The sequence below is a fragment of the Lepidochelys kempii genome, chromosome 11 (assembly GCF_965140265.1).
Source record: "Lepidochelys kempii isolate rLepKem1 chromosome 11, rLepKem1.hap2, whole genome shotgun sequence".
NCBI lineage: Eukaryota > Metazoa > Chordata > Testudines > Cheloniidae > Lepidochelys > Lepidochelys kempii.
The window spans coordinates 7,845,060-7,864,687 of record NC_133266.1 but is presented as its reverse complement, the minus strand read 5'-3'; the positions used below and the strand labels follow the sequence as shown (position 1 = coordinate 7,864,687).

Below are 19,628 nucleotides of genomic sequence, written 5' to 3'. Positions count from 1 at the left end.
TTCTAGTGGAGTATTTTTCTGATGTGGGCACATTTCTTCTTATAACCAGACTGCAGTGTTTCCAATTCCCATTGTTTTATTGCAAGTCTCATGATATTTCATCACTTTTAAAGACCCAGTTTCTAAACTGGGATTATTATATGAAAATCTCAGCTTCCATTTTCTTAAAGTTAGTTTCTAATCCTCATGGCTCCAGAGAAAAGCTTGAAAATGTGATCTCTAAATGGTCAAAAACCAGAGGGCAAATAAAAATGCAATTCATTTATTTGTTTTAAATCTCAATAGCCTTTAAACCAATCTCATGATCTTTAGGCTCCTGGTTCCTGGTTTTTTGAATTCTTGGCATTGACAATAATGAGACCACTAAACTATCTTTGGGATAATTAAGAACATGCATAAACAAATTCCCCTCGAGATAAGCAGGCAAACACCTAGAGCTTTGCTACTGTAGTCACTTGTGTTTTGCAAAATGAAAAGGTGAAGTACATGTATCACCACTGTACTTTCATCACACTGATGTAGTGTAGTTACATGGTAATGTTTGCTGCCATTTCCTAAGTGCTTAAAATATAGGGAAGGTTATCATTATTTCTGCTGGCTTATATTGCAGAATCATTAACCGGAGCCCACAGATAGTTGCTAGCTGACAACTAGATAGGAAAAGCATTTAAACAACTAAGTTACAATGGGGTAGATTGTGATGAACTATGTATCCACTCAGGGAAGTAAGAATCCCTGCCCTTACATTCCTGCATTACACTCTTGGTCTCAGGGCACAGAAGTAAGTATGTGCTGTACTGCTCAGGGCAGGTGGGCACAGTGAGTAGGGAGGAATAAGGAATGAATAGCCTCTTGGCTCTGCCCCCATCAATGAGTCAGACAATTCAGTTAACCAATCTGGGCAGCGCTGTAATTTGCAAAACACAAATCCCCCTTGAACAAGGGAGAAGAAGGGAGGCAATTATGCCTCAGAGGACTGTCACTGAGTCACAGCACTTTCCACTGCTACTCCTGGAATGATGCATCGTATGCATGATCCTTGCTGAGCATGGTACCCAAAGGCACAGTCTCGTCTAATGGACACGATGGGATTCGAAGATTATGCTTTTCCAGTTCAGACAGTGAAAAATGGCAGGGATATTATGTATTTAAAACCACCCAATCAAGGTTAAAGAAAATAATCTTTGCAAAAAAATCACTGCATACTTTAAACTCCTTCATTAGTTTCTTAATTATTAAAAATGAATCAAATTCCTCTTTAATTTTTGCTACAGACTTTATCCTTTAATTTATGTCCAATAAATATTAATGCTGTTCAGAAAAAAAAGAAGAGAGATGTTATAAAATGTGACTTTAAATCTGGACTTTGACATTTGTCCCTGGCTTTATGGAAATTTGTAGCTTTAAAGTAACTGCACTGATTACTACATTTTTTCAGGACCTGCTGGGACTTGATAGGACTCAAAAATAAGTATTTTAGTTCTGGATTAAAGCCACAAGGGGTGCAGTAATTGCCCACTCATGCATTTATTGCACACCCAAAACTTCCATTAACTCCTGTAGGAGGTTTAGGTGGGCAAGGAACTCAGGATTAGTCATTAGCCAAACACATACTGAGCCAAATCCTGTCTAGGTATTTCCAATGCACCCATCACTGTATTAACAGTGATATTAAAGGGTTTGTACAGGGTAGAAGTCAGGCAGAATTTGTCCCTTTGCAGGTCAGTAGCCCTGGTTCTGCAGATAGAATGAAAATAGTATTCAGCAGAAAAGGGATGGAAAGCAAAGCTGACTGTAAGCCAAGATGGAAACACTTGTGAAAGCTGCGAGAGAGAGATCAGAATTAAAACGAAGGGCCTCCCACGTATTTGTGTGCATCAGACATGGAGCCACGCTTGAGCTGGATCTTGGCCAGATGTATCATCCAACTCTTCCAGGATTACAAGCACCGCATTGCACACAGCTAACTGCAGCCACTTCGGAGTAACCTTCTGAGTTTTTGCTGAAAGATTTAGGGAAGTGAATATTCTGCACACTGCAGCATTTCATGTTCTCATCCCCATAATATGTAATAATAAAGGCACCCACCTATGTGTTATTTGTGCTCATAGGGGTTTTGCTTTGTGATTTACCCTCTCTCCACTAGATGCTACACTGAGACCATCAAACATTTAGTGAGCCAAATAACATGTTTGAAAAGTTATAGCAGAATAAAGTGTTTAAAATGAATAGCAATTATAAACTTGGTTTCTTTATATCACTGTATAGTGAGGATCTGATCCTGATATCTCTTACACTGATGTAATTCCACTGTCTTCATCAGTTACCTCTGATTTATAGCAGTGTGAATGAGAGAAAAAACAGACCCTTAGATTTCATACTATTGATATTGCTCAGGTGGAGTCATGTATTATAATCTCCCAAACATGTGAAATAGTTTATTTAGAACATTTTGCACTATCTGAAACTTACAGAACAGAATATTTCTCAGTAGAACGGGCTACTCATTCATTTTTCCTGTACATTTCATCTTAGGAAGCAAATCACGCATGACTAACTGGAGAAGCTGTACATTAAACGATACATTCCATGAAGCTTACAGTGCATGGTTACCATTAAAATAATACTATAGTCCAACATTATTTTCTCTGATGTTGTGCAAGCCTTTGACACTACCAGTTCGGGAAGTGCTATACAGCACAGCTCTCAGGGCATTTGCTAGAGCTTTTTAGCTCGTCAATATTTTGCATTGTGCAATACACTATAACAAAACAGAATAGGATCATATTACCTCTCAGCTAATGCAGGGTAGACCAAACATTTCTGCACATGCTTGCTTGTATGATAAGCTTATATGATAAATAAATTAGGCCTGTCTTGGGGTCCTTACTGAGGCAAAACAAACCAAAATCCAGTGGTGATTTTGCCCGAGTAAAGTCTCCAGGGTCCTTTCTTACCCCACATTCATAAAGGTCAGCTGTTTCTTATGCACAATCTGTCATTTGTAATGCTACATGGAAGTGCAGTACACATACAGTATATTACAGCATATTTTTAATGTCTTAAGAAACAACAACAAATATAATTTGGTAAAATTTAAATGTGTCTTGGTTAAAGTATAATATCCTTGATGTGCCGCCTCTTCTGCAAAAATAGAAAGGGACGTATTCCATCAAAACATCCTCACTCCTTCCTGCTCTGCTGTAACATTTTTAATATGCCCACGTGGACACAATTTAGAACACAAGCTTGAATAGAAAACAATGTTCTATTAAAGTTAAATGAAGCATTAAATAAGTGAAAAGTCATCAGTGTACTGGTTAGGGTCCACATCCTGAGCTGCTGTAAATTGGCCCAGCTTTGTTGATTTCTGTGGAACTATGATTTACACCAGCTGTGGATCTGGCCCAAGATGTTAATAAATTGTCACAGGCCCTGACTTCCTGCTGACCAGTCTCACTAGTGTCCATCCTCACGTTAGCTTGGCAAAAACTTGGGTGGGGGTACTGGGAAAAAATCCTTTCTTTCCGCCTAGTAGCTGTGCTAAAGGTCAGCCAGCTTAGCCAGTAATGAGCTACTGCATTGCCCTGAGCCATGGCCTTTCTCAACACAGTGTTTCAGGACAGTGTTCATTTTGGCAGAAAGCCCCGGGCAGCTGGCACAGGAGAGTTTTGCAGAGTCAGGAGAAAAAGCAGCAGGCTCAGAACTACTAGCAGCTTAATTTAAAAAGAAAGTTCAGCTAAATATTTTATGGTTGATTACACATTCAAAAGACAGTTTTTAAAAATAATCCATACTCCAATTTATTTATTTTGGTCAGTAACCTCTTTACATGCAAAACCAAGAAAAACCAGTGAATTTGAGTGTGTCATAATTCTCTGTGCAGTCTAACAAAAAGGAATGTTTCAAATGGAATTTACTTCATTATGGTCCTTGAAAATCATGAAACTGCTAGTTGTAGGGGATGAGATGCCTCAGGGGAATGGCAAATGGCATACAGAGTCCTTAATCTCTAGCTGACTTGTTCAGCTTCATCCCAGGTCAACACTGACTGAAAGAGGTTGTGGTCTGATGGCTGTTCAGTGGCCTGTGTGAATGAGTTTGGGGATTTAGTCTTGTTCCCAGTGGACAGGTATCCACTTCACATAAAAACACCACCAGAACTGGCACTAACTGGCACCTTTTTTGGCAGTCTCAGCATAAGGTTGGCAGGAATCTGGTTTTCGTTTGAAAATGGACACTGGCGGCTCCGGTAATAAGACTGCTATTATTAATCCAAACGCTGAGTGGGGTTTGGTGGGTTTGGGTGAGGTGGTGTGGCCAAGAGACCTTCTCACTGATGGATGAAAAGGAAGTTAGATGGACTACTGACAAAATTATGGAAAAGGAGCATATCCATACTGGCATATCTATTCTGTTGTTGTCTTTTCCCAAGTTTGACTGTGTTCTCTTTTCCCTAATAGATTTTCTTGTTTATACACAGCCTCGGAGTGCCTGCAAGTAGGGAAATTCTGCCATTAAGGGCACTCATGGAGAGCCTATTTAGTTTTCCCAAGTTTCTGGGTGCGGGGCTCAAGCCATTTTAGTTATTTGTTAAGAGGGACCCTAAATATTTTGCTGCCATTAACTCCATGGCAGAAAGGTTTCAAAAGCAATAAATTCAAATCATCATTGACAACAACAAAAGAAAGCATCGCTATTTGTAAACATTAGAAAAGTGGCTTCCTGGATTTGAAAAGAATATCCATGTGATCAACTTCATATGGGTTACTGAAAGAAAGAAATGGTCCTTTTTCAGGGTGATTTCTTTAGCCCTTTCTAGGATGTCATGAGGTTTTTAGCATTAGCTAATTATCTTGCAGGACAAATTTGCATGTGATAATCACATGGTATTGTAACTACATATCATCATATCGCAATGGAGCAGCAGAGTGTAGCATTGCTCTGTGATTACTTCTTTGTTGGCACCTAGAGATATTTCAAGCCTCTTTCAAGCAACTGTCAGATCATGATTTCAGGATGCCTAGTTGCCCATTCAAAATAAGAATAATCCCAGAAAAATCTGGATGAGTGACATCCCGATAAGGTAATGGGCATGGAGAAAAGGGGTGTCATCTGGACCACACAAAGCTTTATACTATGAAATAAAATCTGAGCAATTTCTTCCTATTTTTATTTTCTGTACAGTATGTTACAGGAAAATTACACACATTTTTCTGTGGCAACAATCTCACAATCTCTTTTTACTTTGCCCAGACTTCCCTCCTCACTGTTTCTATTGTATCCTTCTCCTACTTCTCTCTTCACACCTTCTTCTATGCCACCCCTGTGCTTGCAACTGTCCTTCTGGCAGGATTTCCAGCCAGAACAAAAGAGTGTGTGAGACAATCCCATTATCTCTAGATTGGTCAGAACTTGGTTATCCATCAGTATCCACCAGATTCTAGATATATGGATCTGGATACTGCTCCCTGACTCCTTTCTTCCTCCCTCCTGAGGCTCCTTCCAACTGTCCTCCCAAATCCCTGAAAAAATTTCCCTACTGTTCTTTCCCTCTCATGCATTGCAGCACCCCTCAGGAATTCTCCAGATCCTCAGCATCCTTTATTTCATGTTCCCACTGGAGACAATTCCCTTCCATGGACCTTCCTGAACCCTGACAGTCCTACTTGTCCCCTCCCTCTGCTACCTAGGGAAGAGATCTTAGGCATCATGGTAGGCAGCAGAGAAAGTCACAAAGGTTGGGAAAGGAAAAAAGGGTCTGTGATGGTGGCTGGAGGCTGCATGGGGGAGTCAGTCCATATGTAAAAGGTTATCACCACATAGCAGCAGCCATTTTACTAACTATCTGGACCCAGTTTGCATTTTGAAATCTTATTTGTATGAAGATGAATCCAGCAATATGACTAGCTTTGTGTATAAATCGATCATGGTTGGGAATCTGTCATATATCCCTAACTAGAAGCAGGAATTATGGAGAGATCTCACATCAGAGAGCTCATTCTCGAGACTTTCAGCTAAACGCTGCAGACTTAGGAAGCTTGGATAGATTCTGAATACGCATAACAAGAGCAGGCTTCCAGATACTGGCAGTTACGAGTTCTGGGAGCACATTCACAGATTTGACATACTCAGATACCAGCTTTCTTGTGAAGTGCGTTGTTTTTGTTTTTTAATGTGGGCACATAAAGAAAGTTTCATCCTTAACACTCTCCAACAGAATCTCAGTAAATCAGTAGCAGGACTGGACAAAATGATCCAAACAAAACCAGAAGGAACAAAGAAAGTTTAATTTCCTAGCTCTGGCTCTTACCAGAGCAATATATCAGGTTACACTCTCAATGGATAAAGTTACTCTTATTTCATTTCCATCCCCTTCACAATAGTTAACCTCCTTTTCCTGCATATTTCCCATGTTCAGGGAGCCGTGGCAGGTGGAATCTGCTTCAATGCTCGATGACTATTGCCCATTTCCCGGTTTCAAATCTAGTTCTTGGGTGTCAAGAATGATTACTTTCTACACCGCTGAAAAACTCTGCTAGCTTGTGAAAGCTTTGAGGGCAAATTCAATATTTCTTTTTGAGAATCTTCCCCTCTCCCCCCCAAACACACACACGCCCTCTGCTGGAATCAGCGAAAAACATACAGTTTGAACATGAGCCCTAGAAAAATGGAGCCTGGTCCGAGGCAACGATTATCGTCAGTGTCTCCTGCTGCAGTGGTAGGCAGGACACAAACAAATATCTCCCTCATCCCAGCAGTAAGCTGATCATTAGGTCAATAGGAAAAGCACGTAGCGTACATATGTTTCTCTTAGGTGACGGTACACTAGAGAGCTTGCAGCGGCGCAGCTGCACCAAGGCAGCTGCGCCTAAACTCTCCAGGATAGCCGCTCTAAGCCAACAGGAGAGAGCTCTCCCATCACCTTCATTAATCCACCCCCAGTGAGCAGCAGTAGCGATCGCTGTCCACACCGGCGCTTAGGTCGGCGTAACTTACGTCGTTCAGGAGGGTGGTTTATTTGCACCCCTGACTCACATAAGTTATACCGACATAAGCGGTAGTGTAGACCTAGCCTTAGTAAGCATGCCAGTTATGATACATGCACAGCATGTATTTGCAGTAGAAATCAGGACCTTGGGTAGCAAAATGTTGGGAAGTAGTGGACGTCAATTTCCCCCATCACAGAAGTAGTGGACGTCAATTTCCCCCATCACATGCTGCATGGTCTATGGGTGGAAGGGAAGCCAGCTTCTCCCGGTGTCTTGTGGCCAGGCAAATCTTCTGTTACTCAGAAAGCAGAGCTGCAGCTGTAGCAGCATGACTGAACAGCTGCAGCTAATACTGCAGCTGTTCCTTTGTTTTCTCTCTGCCATCCAGTCATCGTTGATAACGCCCAGTGGCAGTAATAGCATGGGGAGGGATATCAGTTCCTTACATGATTGCAGCAAATCAGTGGTTCTGAACGTGCAATATGAATATGGGATTTTTCATCTTCAGTAACATGAACCAGAAGTTGATTATGGCTTGGGATACGCGCATGAACCAGAGCAACAGGAAAGGTCTTGGAATTCTGTGCACAACATAGATGGTAGCGGTGCACAGCTCTGACACTGTAGATGTCCCCATAACTTTACAATTATGCAGAAGTAGTAAATTGGAGTGAGGCTGGTTGCAGTCAGAGAGGAGAATAAGTGTTGAGATTTAAAAAGACAGTCCTACAAGGATCTATGCTATCATCTCAGAACTAAAATGGTTTCCCCAGTTCGAGTGTCTCAGGCAGTAGGACACCGAGAAAGAGCAGTCAGCCTTGTAATAAAGAGCATTATAGATTTTCAGATTAATCTAATGCAAGATCATTAATAATTCATACATGTGGTCTAATAAAAGTAATAGAAAAATCAATAGAAGAATCAAGCCTTGTCTGAGAAATATAATAGCCATTTCATGGTACCTTTAGGTACCCCCAGCCCCTTTTTTATTTTTAACAATGAGAACTATCAGGTTTTTGGATTAGTCAAGTAAACAGTTAATAGTCTCTAAAGTAGTCTAAACATGATTACAGATTAAAAATGGCTTTAATAATTAAATTGGACCCTGTCTGTAGAAAGTGATGTGAGTAATTCTGCCACAAAGTGCTTTTCTCTTAATACACAATAAAGAATGGCTGTTCCCAGCTCAAGAATAAATTCTCATGATTCAACAATCTCTTCTTGCCCATGTAAACTGAGTATTTCTCACAGCTCCCTTCTTAGGAGAAAATGCTCAAAGGGCAGAGAAAGATAAAAATGAAAGAATCCCAATGTCCAGGGGCCTTTAGTTGAATAACAGCTCAGTCATGCACTGAAGTAAATGCTTTTGCTCAAAAGCATTATTTCAGATTTAAATTCATATGTTCAAACCATCTCATATTGAAGTTCACTGTGCAATTTTGCTGTTAACACTTCCTGTTTAGACCACTGTGCGGATTACTATGCAGATTACCCCAGATTACCTTGGAACTCCTTGAGCACACAGGAGTAGGTGGCTGCTTTGCGCTTTACTCCTCCTCTCTCCCTACAGCAGAGGAGGGGAGTGTTGGGGAATGGACAGAGACTTGGTTCTAGCCCTCCACATGACACCCACAGCAGCTGTGCCAGCATGGGGAGTGTAATAATTTTCTGCAGGAACAGACCAACAGCAAATCACTGCAACCTGGAGCAAGGGGAAACAGGACTGAGAAAGGTGTCTCTGAGGCAAAGCCATAGGAAAGTTTGAGTGGTGAGGTAGGGCCTAGAATAAGAATGGTTTAGTCCTAGAGGGATACCAAAAATCAGAAAGTGTGTGTGTGGAGATGGCCGTCTATAACGCCTCCATGCTTGAATGGGATGCTTTAAATTGATTTTGACAATATCAAGGTGTAATAGAAAGAGAGAGCCTGAAATATGAAGCCTTGTCTCAGAGGCCCGGCGTGAGGCCTGAACTAAAGTAAAGTATTCTGCACAGGAGGGTGATTATTAACTGGAAAGAGGGTTGCTTTGAGGAGATATTTGTGTAACTAAGCCCATTGTACTGTACAAGACCAAATATACTCTGGGTCCTCAAAAAATAGAGGGAGGCCAAAGATGGATAGTGATAAAACGGTTTACTCTAAGCCAAAGTAAAGAACCGAGGGTTGAATATGGGCCTAAGAATGGGGCTGTTCTGTTTTTGCAGGCTCAGACCTTTGGCTATGGCTAAGGAGTGCACAGCACAGCTCAGGAAGGAGAAGGCATAAATGGCCTTTGTACTCTCCCACTGTGTGCTGGTCTGGTCCCAGATTGCTCTAAGTAAAGCTGCTGTTAATACCACTACGGGGACTATGCAAGTGGGGTGTATGGGAACCCTGTCCACACATTTTTTCCTTAGCCAAATCCCTTATGCCTCCATCGTAGATGATTCTCCCAAGGCCGGCTATTTCTCATTTTGGAGCTGATTTGTATCTGCGGTGCACCCCCAGCAGAAGATTTGGACCTCAGAGTCCAATCTTATGAACTGCAGTCATGATTGGCCATTCATATTTAGCCCAGATGTAAGAAGGGCTACAATTTACAAAGTTGACAAGATGGTATGACTCATTTACAGACACGTTTGGTTCAGTCAACATCATTTATGGTATTTGGGCTATGATGCACCTCCTAGTGCACCAGGAACTTCTTCAGATTACATCTCCTGCAGTAGGGGTGGTTAATCTGCAGCGTGACTCAAATGTGACTGCATCATAAAAGCTACATGCTTCCAAGATTGCTTTGTGCAAACAGAATTAATTATTTGCTTTGCCAGCCTATCTGGTATAAAATAATAGCAGATAAGCTAAACAAAACTCATTTGCCTTATCTCCAGCATCTGCCATAAGATCATTGTCTTGTACCTAGGAAGACAATAGGAGTGAAGTAAGTTCTAACCCATATTTTCTTTCTAGATCTGCTTCTTAAATGCTTTCCTGGAGGTTTAGCATGATAGATTATGCTGGAATTGGGGCGATGGGTGAAGGTTACCAACAGCTTCGTCCAGAATGAAATAAGGGTGATGAGAAAAAAAAAGAATCAGACCTGTTGCTGATGCTTCTATTCCAAATGAAAGAAAACAAGTCTGTGTGGTTAGGTATGTCTGCTACTTGCAGGGTATATGCATTGCTGTTGTTCAAAACACTGTTTAATACTGAACCCCAACTATCCAAACGACCTTCATTTTGAATCTCGGGTACAAAACACTTGCCACAAACTGTTTCCTATCAATCTATTAACATGTACAACATTTCCTATTGCTTTGCAAATAACCAAACTTCTGTACCACTGTCAAGGACAACTTAATTAGTAACCACACAAAAGGAGACTCTTTTCTCGTTTCCTATTCTGTTTGTTGATTTGCACTGCCTTCCTAAATATCTACAACATTTGAGAAGAAGTAGTGACACTGGAGAGATATTTTTGCTGATGTGGAGTTTCTAGACTGCTTTGTGAAATATATCTGAATCTTTACATCTTGTCATACTTTATCTCTGGCTCCAGTAATCTGTATTTTTTGTCATTTGCATTGCCAACTAATTCAGCTTCTAATGAGCTTTTATAGCAAAATAGTACTAATTCTGAACAAAAGTTTTGTAATATGCAGAAAAAAAAGATTTAAGGAAAAATTTATTCTTGGCGTCATTCCACTGAAATCAATTATCCAATTGTTCAGTTTATTATATTACTGTTTGTCAGATTTAGGCAAGTGTGAATTAAGTAAGAACAGGTTATACAAACACCTTTCAGGGGTGGTGTCGATATACTTAGTCTTGCCTCAGAGCAGGCAGCTGGATTAGACAGCCTCTCAGAGTCCCCTTTAGCCCTATGTGTCTATGGTTCTATTAATTAGGTTCCCTGCGGCTTCTATGGCCTGATTTACAGAAGCGCTGAGTACCCGCAGCTCTCATTGACGTCATCTGGACTTATGGATGCTCAGCACTTCTGAAAGTAAGGCCTGGATAGTATTCTGCATGACAAAGGACAGAAATATCTATTAGCTAATAGCAATTCATTCTACCATAACTTAAAGAGATGAATAATTTACACTGTCATGTGCACACATTACTAAAATAGGTCGAATAATTCATTGCAAATCTGGGCAATTTTTTAATCAAATACTTCTCATGAATAAATGTTTTCCTTATTCAGTGCCTCCATAGATGGAGGAATAATAGTATGCAGCTAATACTTCATGCAAGTATTGGCATTACCTCTCCCCCCGTTGAATTTCCAAATCAATTTCTTAATTGTTCATTATTACTGATTCATTGACCTAGAAGCTATACTGCTTAATAGACAGTAAAAGTACCAGCCTCAGACAGCTTACAATCTTAGACCCCAACCCTGTAAGCCACTCCAAACAGGCGTGTCTCTATGCTTATGCGAAAGATTTGCAGGATTGGTCCCCAAAGCAGAGAACAAAATGAGGGAAGACAAAACAGAGGGAGGAAGTAGGGAAAATAGAGAACAAGGGTTACAAATATAACACCATGAGTTGGCTTAGTAGAACTGTATAGATTGGTGGGGATATTTTTTGTTTTGTTCTGTTCACTGCCATTGTGATTTGTTTTCTCATCTTTGCTTACTATCTTTTTTCTTCTTTTAATTCTTACCATTTCCAACATTCGGTTTTTAATTATTTTCAGACCTTGCCTGTTTAACTCTTGCCTACTTTCTACTTTTTTGTAACAACTCAGACAGCTTTAGGTGCCAATCCCGTGAAGGGATAATACCCGAGTAACTGTAAGCACACAAGTGATTCCACTGACTTGTAAATATGTGTGTTCAAGGTCCGAGCCCAAGGCATTACCACTGGTTGGAAAATGCAGGGAATTTCTGAGTGGAGATCCTGTTTTATTTCCCAGCACTTTGCAACATTCTCTTATATATTAAGTTGATGACATAATATCTGCCAGTTCCTCACCTTGGATGAAATTCCACCCTGCACAGAAGCCCATCACTATTTAAATCTCCTTAGACTCCCAAAACAGGGTTTAACATGGGATTTAAGTGGTGCATAGGGCTGGTGCTAGCCCTCTGCACAGGGATGAATCTCTCTCCGTGGAATTTCCCTATATTGTGCTGGGTAATGGGAGATGGCATTACAGCATTCCATCGTGCTAGTACTTGTTAGAATAAAATACCATTTCAAAGAAGAGAGTATGGCAGGAAATGAACATTTATGATGCTGGGGGCTTCTGGGGGCATTGTGTTCACTATGTTATGATATATTAATCCCGATAACCTTATTCTAATTTTTTTCTTTTTAGGTTTCAAAGATGAAACTTTACCTAGCCCTGTGCTTGCGTCACCTTTACTGAAGCAGAAGAAGCAAAACAAGCTTTAACAAGGGAGCAGCTCCTCTCAAAAATTGCCAACAAGCACATGTTGACAGGCCAGGAAAATAGTCTGTTAAATATACCAAAAAGCCAAGTTTATGAAGGTAACGCCTTTCTCCCTCCCCCAGATACAACAATCCAGGAAAAGCAGAAAGAGCATAAAAGATGGGGCTAGGTCTAGGAGTTACACAAAGGGAATGGAGTCAGGATGCCCAGGTTCTATTTTCCACTTTGTCAGTGACTTAACCTCTCTGTGTCTCAGCTTCACACGCTAGGCCAGAGTTAAACCAACCATCTTCTACACATAATAAATCAGGCACTTTATGCACTGGGCAGCAGTTTAATCATGCACTGTATCAGCAAAAAACCTATCATTTGTAGCTTCTTTTAAGAGAGAAATCTCATGCATTAAAGAGGGAAAGATAAAGAGAACATGGCAGAGGTGCCTTTTTAAGCTTTAATTCAATTCCTAATGCCAGATGTTAAGGAGGGAGGGGATAAGTGTGTATTAGGAGCCGCATCGAAGGTTAGCTAGTTAATGGATAAGGTGCTAGAAGATACTGCTCAAGAATATGTAGCATTGCTCCTGGGTTTTGTAGAATCAATTAAACTTGCTATTGTGTACAGAAAATATCTTCTTGTGTGCAGCTCTAATCAGGCATTACTTTAGGACATGCAGTAGAGCTTGTTGCTTGCTTGTGTATTGCTAAAAGGAGGAACAAACCAGTAATGGAGCAGGAATAAAAGAGTAAGACCTATGGAAGGGAAGTCGCATAAAAATGCACCCCTCTGTAATGTGCATTTGGGGAGAAATTCAGGAAACCCGCATATGATCAGATTATATGGAATCTTGCTGAAGAGGGGATGAGGTAGAGGGGAAATTATCCACCACCTCTCTGTTCCCCCACATATGGGGCAGTTTGCAGGATTGGTGTGCAAGCCTATGGGCTGGAGTGCTGGCTGCTACCCCTCTCTACCCCCTAAGTGGAGGATCCCATCAACTCTATTTGCATAAGTATGAATTTGGTTGCATCTTCTCACTCTACCCTCAAAATTCCACTTTATCTTGGCCTATTCAAAGCAGTATAGAGCCCATTTCACCAGAGTTCTGAGGAGAAAGATGAGGCCTTTAATTCTGTATAGGTGCTCTGTATAAACTGGGCCACTGCAGGGCTTCGGTGGCATAGATCTTCTATACTCCCTTCACCAAGGGCTTCATCCTACCATGGTGTTATCCAAAAACTGGACTTTCATATGTATCACTCCCACTCATTTAATCTTTTGCTTTCTGGTTGGCGTGATTTGGGAAACCACTCTGAAAGGAAGAGGATAGAATGAATATATGTACCAGTGATCATTCATCTATGGGACGAACAGGGCGTATGTACATTCCCATGCATCAGGGTAACAATGGCTATTGATTTTATGTGAGTCACATAACAGATGCATTCAAAATATCCCTGTTCCTTGCATTTGTTTCTACTTTAACCCTCCAGGGCTTCACACTCTGTGGAATGCTCCACGTTTTGGCTGAACATATTAGCTAGTAGTCCATGGGAGTTAGGACACTAGGCACTTTTGAAAATCCCAGCAGGTACCCACCCGCATATTTAGGTGTCTAAACACATTAGAAAATCTGGCCTTGTGTGTCTGACCCCAAACCCACTGAACTAAACAGAAGTCTTTCCACTGACTTCAATAACCTTTGGATCAGGCCCCATCCTATTTCAAAGTCAGAGACTGGTTCAGATCCACAAAGGGAGTCAGGTACCTCAACCCCAGATTTAGGTGCCTAAGTCCCAGTTTTAGGCATCATCGCAAGCCATAAAACCCCCGTTTAGCTGTCGCCTAACCTTCTAGGTGCCTAAACTCACTTGGTGCCTATATTTTTACTGTAAAAGTCCTCTTGGCACCTATATTTCTGCCTCTGGGTGTGCAGACTGCTACCTCACTCTAGGTGTCCAGGTGGCTCTCTCCCACCTAAGCCCTAGTGCAATCCATCACCCAGAGGAAGATAGGTATTCAAGTTAGGTATAACCCAGGAGATGAGCTCAGAGCATGCCTACTGGATCAGGCTCCATTCAAAATCCGACAGGAGGAGAAAGTAGTGGTGGCAGTGACGGTGGCAAGCAACTAATCTAGTTTGATGGTAGAGCTTGATAAATTTATGAAGAGGATTATACGACAGGTTTTTCTGCAATAGCAGGGGACTGGACTCCACAGGCCTGAGGTCCCTTCCAGTCCTGTGTATTTTATAGTGCATAGAATTTGCTCGTTGAGTTCATCAGCAATAAAAACCAACATGGAATCAGCTTGGTCTTAGCACTGCAGTTTGTATCTTGGATTTTTCCAGCAACATTCAGTAGTCCATAGAGTAAGTACTCAAAGGAAAGATTCACCTGTTACTCTATTTACTAATTAGAAAGTACCTCAAGTTTCCAGCCTCCATCACCAGCAGCCTCAGCAAGCCAGCCATAGTGTAAGTTTAGGCCAAAGGGATTTAGTTATCGAGTTAAAAGGTTACAGTTTATTATAGGTCTCTAGGTTTTCTCTCTGTTCTCCAGTGTGATTCCAACAATGAATCAAAGACTGAACTTTGTCTTTCAGCTACTTGGCATCTCTTCAGGTTGCAGCTTTCTGTTATTACAGTGTGTGTATAGATATATAAAAGTGTCCCAGTACAATAAAAACCATTTACTCTCCATTTAGAGAGAGGTTAAGCCAAGGTTTGCATTTAATGACTCTACAGTATGCATTTGGCTCTCAAACTCCATGCAGAGCAGATGTTCAGATTGCTTTATATTGCGCTTTATCTAGGGCAATGTCTAAATCCCAATTTAAAAATTGATTTAAGTTCTTAGGAGCCTTAGCTCGAAGGACTTTCAATGAGACTTTCAGGCTCATGTCATTTGGGCATTTTTGAAAATTTTACCTCTAGTCAAGTATGTGTCAAATGGGAAATGACTCTTTAAGAAGGTTCAGTTGACACCAGTGACATGGTCTCTGCCAAAAATAGAGGGAAACTGTGGGGGGAGATCAGAACTCCTGGCCTTTCTTAGTCTCCTCCTTGATAGAGAGACCAAGAACAGGTCCTAACCTCTCCCAGGATGCAATCCACTTAACAGCCTTTGGTGGGTTTTTTTTTCCCAAAATATTTGGCAAGAGACTGCAGAGCAGCTTATCGACATGGCAGAAGACAAAGCAGACTATATGTTGTCCATCCCCAAAAATCCTCCTTGATAGTGGTCTACTGTGAGATGGAGCAAGATGGAGGGGGCTGGACAGTCCTGCAGAGAAATACAGTCAGTCAAAAAACATCCTGGGACCACTCATGGACTGCTTATAAGAAAGGCTTTGGTAATCTGGAGGGCAACCACTGGCTTGGCAATACATTTATATACCTCTTAACAAGGCAAAATGCCTTTGCTGTAAGATCTGTCATTGTCAATGCTGATGGTGAAAAAAGGTATGCCAATTACCATAGCTTTGCGCTGCTGGATAGTGAGGGAAATGGTTATGCTCTGAGGTTAGGGGACTATTCAGGTGATGCAGGAGATGCTCTGACCATTATTTATGAGTCAGGCATTCATGATAACATGAAGTTCTCCACTTTGGACAAGGATCAAGATAGGAGGATCCCTAATAATTGTGCCCTAAACTATGCTGGAGGCTGGTGGTATGACAGTTGTCATTCCGCCCTCCTAAACAGTGATAATGGTATTTACTGGAAGGGTTTGTGTACTGAATACAAGCCATGCGAGTCAGCTTATATAATGATTAGACCAAATGGGAAAAACTGTAACAGACATATTAAATTTTAATTATTTGTTCCTCATCAGCTAGCAGCCTTTTCTGCTTATATTAGCTCAACTTTATTATTCTTATTCTTTCCTGATGTGTAGAAAGAATAGTAAATATGGCAGGCGACCAGCTTGGCTTCACAGGGAAATCCTTGCTGATCTTGAACACAAAAAAGAAGCTTACAAGAAGTGGAAGATTGGACAAATGACCAGGGATGAGTATAAAAATATTGCTCGGGGATGCAGGAGTGAAATCAGGAAGGCCAAATCACCCCTGGAGTTGCAGCTAGCAAGAGATGTTAAGAGTAACAAGAAGGGTTTCTTCAGGTATGTTAGCAACAAGAAGAAAGTCAAGGAAAGTGTGGGCCCCTTACTGAATGAGGGAGGCAACCTAGTGACAGAGGATGTGGAAAAAGCTAATGTACTCAATGCTCTTTTTGCCTTGGTCTTCACGAACAAGGTCAGCTCCCAGACTGTTGCACTGGGCAGCACAGCATGGGGAGGAGGTGACCAGCCCTCTGTGGAGAAAGAAGTGGTTTGGGACTATTTAGAAAAGCTGGACGAGCACAAGTCCATGGGGCGGGATGCGCTGCATCCAAGAGTGCTAAAGGAGTTGGCAGATGTGATTGCAGAGCCATTGGCCATTATCTTTGAAAACTCATGGAAATCCAGGGAAGTCCCGGATGATTGGAAAAAGGCTAATGTAGTGCCCATCTTTAAAAAAGGGAAGAAGGAGGATCCTGGGAATTACAGGCCAGTCAGCCTCACCTCAGTCCCTGAAAAAATCATGGAGCAGGTCCTCAAGGAATCAATTCTGAAGCACTTACAGGAGAGGAAAGTGATCAGGAACAGTCAGCATGGATTCACCAAGGGCAAGTCATGCCTGACTAATCTAACTGCCTTCTATGACGAGATAACTGGCTCTGTGGATGAGGGGAAAGCAGTGGATGTGTTGTTCCTTGACTTTAGCAAAGCTTTTGACACTGTCTCCCACAGTATTCTTGCCAGCAAGTTAAAGAAGTATGGGCTGGATGAATGGACTATAAGGTGGACAGAAAGTTGGCTAGATTGTCGGGCTCAACGGGTAGTGATCAATGGCTCCATGTCTAGTTGGCAGCCGGCATCAAGTGGAGTGCCCCAAGGGTCGGTCCTCGGGCCGGTTTTCTTCAATATCTTCATAAATGATCTGGAGGATGGTGTGGATTGCACCTTCAGCAAGTTTGCAGATGACACTAAACGGGGAGGAGAGGTAGATATGCTGGAGGGTAGGGATAGGATACAGAGGGCCCTAGACAAATTAGAGGATTGGGCCAAAAGAAATCTGATGAGGTTCAACAAGGACAAGTGCAGACTCCTGCACTTAGGATGGAAGAATCCAGTGCACTGCTACAGACTAGGGACCGAATGGCTCTGCAGCAGTTCTGCAGAAAAGGACCTAGGGGTTACAGTGGACAAGAAGCTGGATATGAGTCAACAGTGTGCCCTTGTTGCCAAGAAGGCCAATGGCATTTTGGGATGTATACATAGGGGCACTGCCAGCAGATCGAGGGACGTGATCGTTCCCCTCTATTCAACATTGGTGAGGCCTCATCTGGAATACTGTGTCCAGTTTTGGGCCCCACACTACAAGAAGGATGTGGAGAAATTGGAGAGAGTCCACTGAAGGGCACCAAAAATGATTCGGGGACTGGAACACATGAGTTATGAGGAGAGGCTGAGGGAACTGGGATTGTTTAGTCTACGGAAGAGAAGAATGAGGGGGGATTTGATAGCTGCTTTCAACTACCTGAAAGGGGGTTCCAAAGAGGATGGCTCTAGACTGTTCTCGGTGGTAGCTGATGACAGAACAAGGAATAATGGTCTCAAGTTGCAGTGGGGGAGGTTTAGATTGGCTATTAGGAAAAACTTTTTCACTCGGAGGGTGGTGAAACACTGGAATGCGTTACCTAGGGAGGTGGAGGAATCTTCTTCCTTAGATATTTTTAAGGTCAGGATGGACAAAGCCCTGGCTGGGATGATTTAGTTGGGGATTGGTCCTGCTTTGAGCAGGGGGCTGGACTAGATGACCTCCTGAGGTCCCTTCCAACCCTGATATTCTATGATTCTATGAACTCCGAGGCCAATCAAACCAACCACCAATATGCAATCTGTATATTTCAGGGTCTAATTTTTTCATTCAGAATGATGTTGACCATAGGGTTAAATATTTTGGGTCAGATATTAATGTAGTGCATATCAATGTAGCTCCATTGACTTCAATGCCAATTTACACCACCTGAGGTTCTTGTCCATTAACTTGTAAAATAACGTGATTTATGTTTCAATGGGGAAAAAAGGTGGCAACATTGTTGTAACTGCTGTGCTTTAATGGAAAACAAAATTGACGATTTATAGGAACCTGAAATAAATGTGCAAAAGATACATAGTGAGATGAATATTGTTTTCTTTTCAAATAAATCATTCCCCACTTACGCTTGAGTAGACATGAGCTGTGGCATGAAGTCTTGTAGCTCTTTATCACTTCAGCCCTGTCATTTTTGTTTTTTAGCTCTGAAAATTCTGCAAATATTAAACTAATATCCAGTACTGGTGGGGAACTCTGATCAGACAATGATCTTTTCCTCGTGCCAATATATTATTCTCAGTATATTGAGAATAGCCCACTTCCACTTTAACTGAATTGGCTCGTTAGCACTGATCCCCTACTTGGTAAGGCAACTCCCATCTTTTCATATGTTGTGTATTTATACCTCTACTGTATTTTCCACTCCGTGCATCTGATGAAGTGGGTTTTAACCCACGAAAACTTATGCCCAAATAAATTTGTTAGTCTCTAAGGTGCCACAAGGACTCCTCGTTGTTTTTGCTCATACAGACTAACACAGTTACCACTCTGAAACCTGTCAGTATACTGTGTGATCAGAGAGAATAATTTTAAAACCATGTCTGCAATGGAGGTAAGCTGTCAGGAGAAGCACGTCTCCACAGAATATAAAAGAAAAACAGCATAGCAGGCAACACATCCATGTGACCCGTCTGCTGCAGCACATTATATCTCCAACTCCTAGAACAATCACTGCAAATGGAGATCCAGATTCTCAGCTGGTGTAAACTGGTGCAGCTCCAAAGTCAGTGGAGCTAGTTTACACCAGCTGAGAATCTGGCCCAGAGAGAGAGAGAGAGAGATAGGGGATATGCTAGAGACAAAACAGCACACCTTCTCAAAAGAAAAATTATGACACTCTAATCTGCTAAAATTCTCAGATTGGATCAACAAAATAGTTGGTAAAAGAGAACTGGATATCAGAGACCTGGCTGACATAATTTAACTGGACTTTCGAAAAAGTTCCTTGAAAAGGGTTATTTTAGGAAACTAAGTAGTCATGCAGCAACTGAAATAATTATAAATAATTATAAACTGGCCAAAAAACAAAGATTAGGAATAACTGTTTCAATTTTCA

The 19,628-nt window shown here is 41.5% G+C and overlaps 2 protein-coding genes across 2 annotated transcripts in view; one reads left to right on the top strand and one right to left on the bottom strand.

Annotated features, from left to right (window-relative positions):
- Nucleotides 1-16,188, top strand: part of LOC140895908 (fibrinogen-like protein 1-like protein) — a 50,420-nt gene extending 34,232 nt beyond the window's left edge. Inside the window, exon 2 of the mRNA XM_073306808.1 lies at nt 15,531-16,188. Within this exon, the coding sequence (XP_073162909.1) occupies nt 15,531-16,188 (658 nt within the window). The remainder of the gene's footprint in view (nt 1-15,530) is intronic.
- Nucleotides 1-19,628, bottom strand: part of TMEM177 (transmembrane protein 177) — a 54,687-nt gene that overhangs the window by 6,133 nt on the left and 28,926 nt on the right. The window lies entirely within an intron of this gene.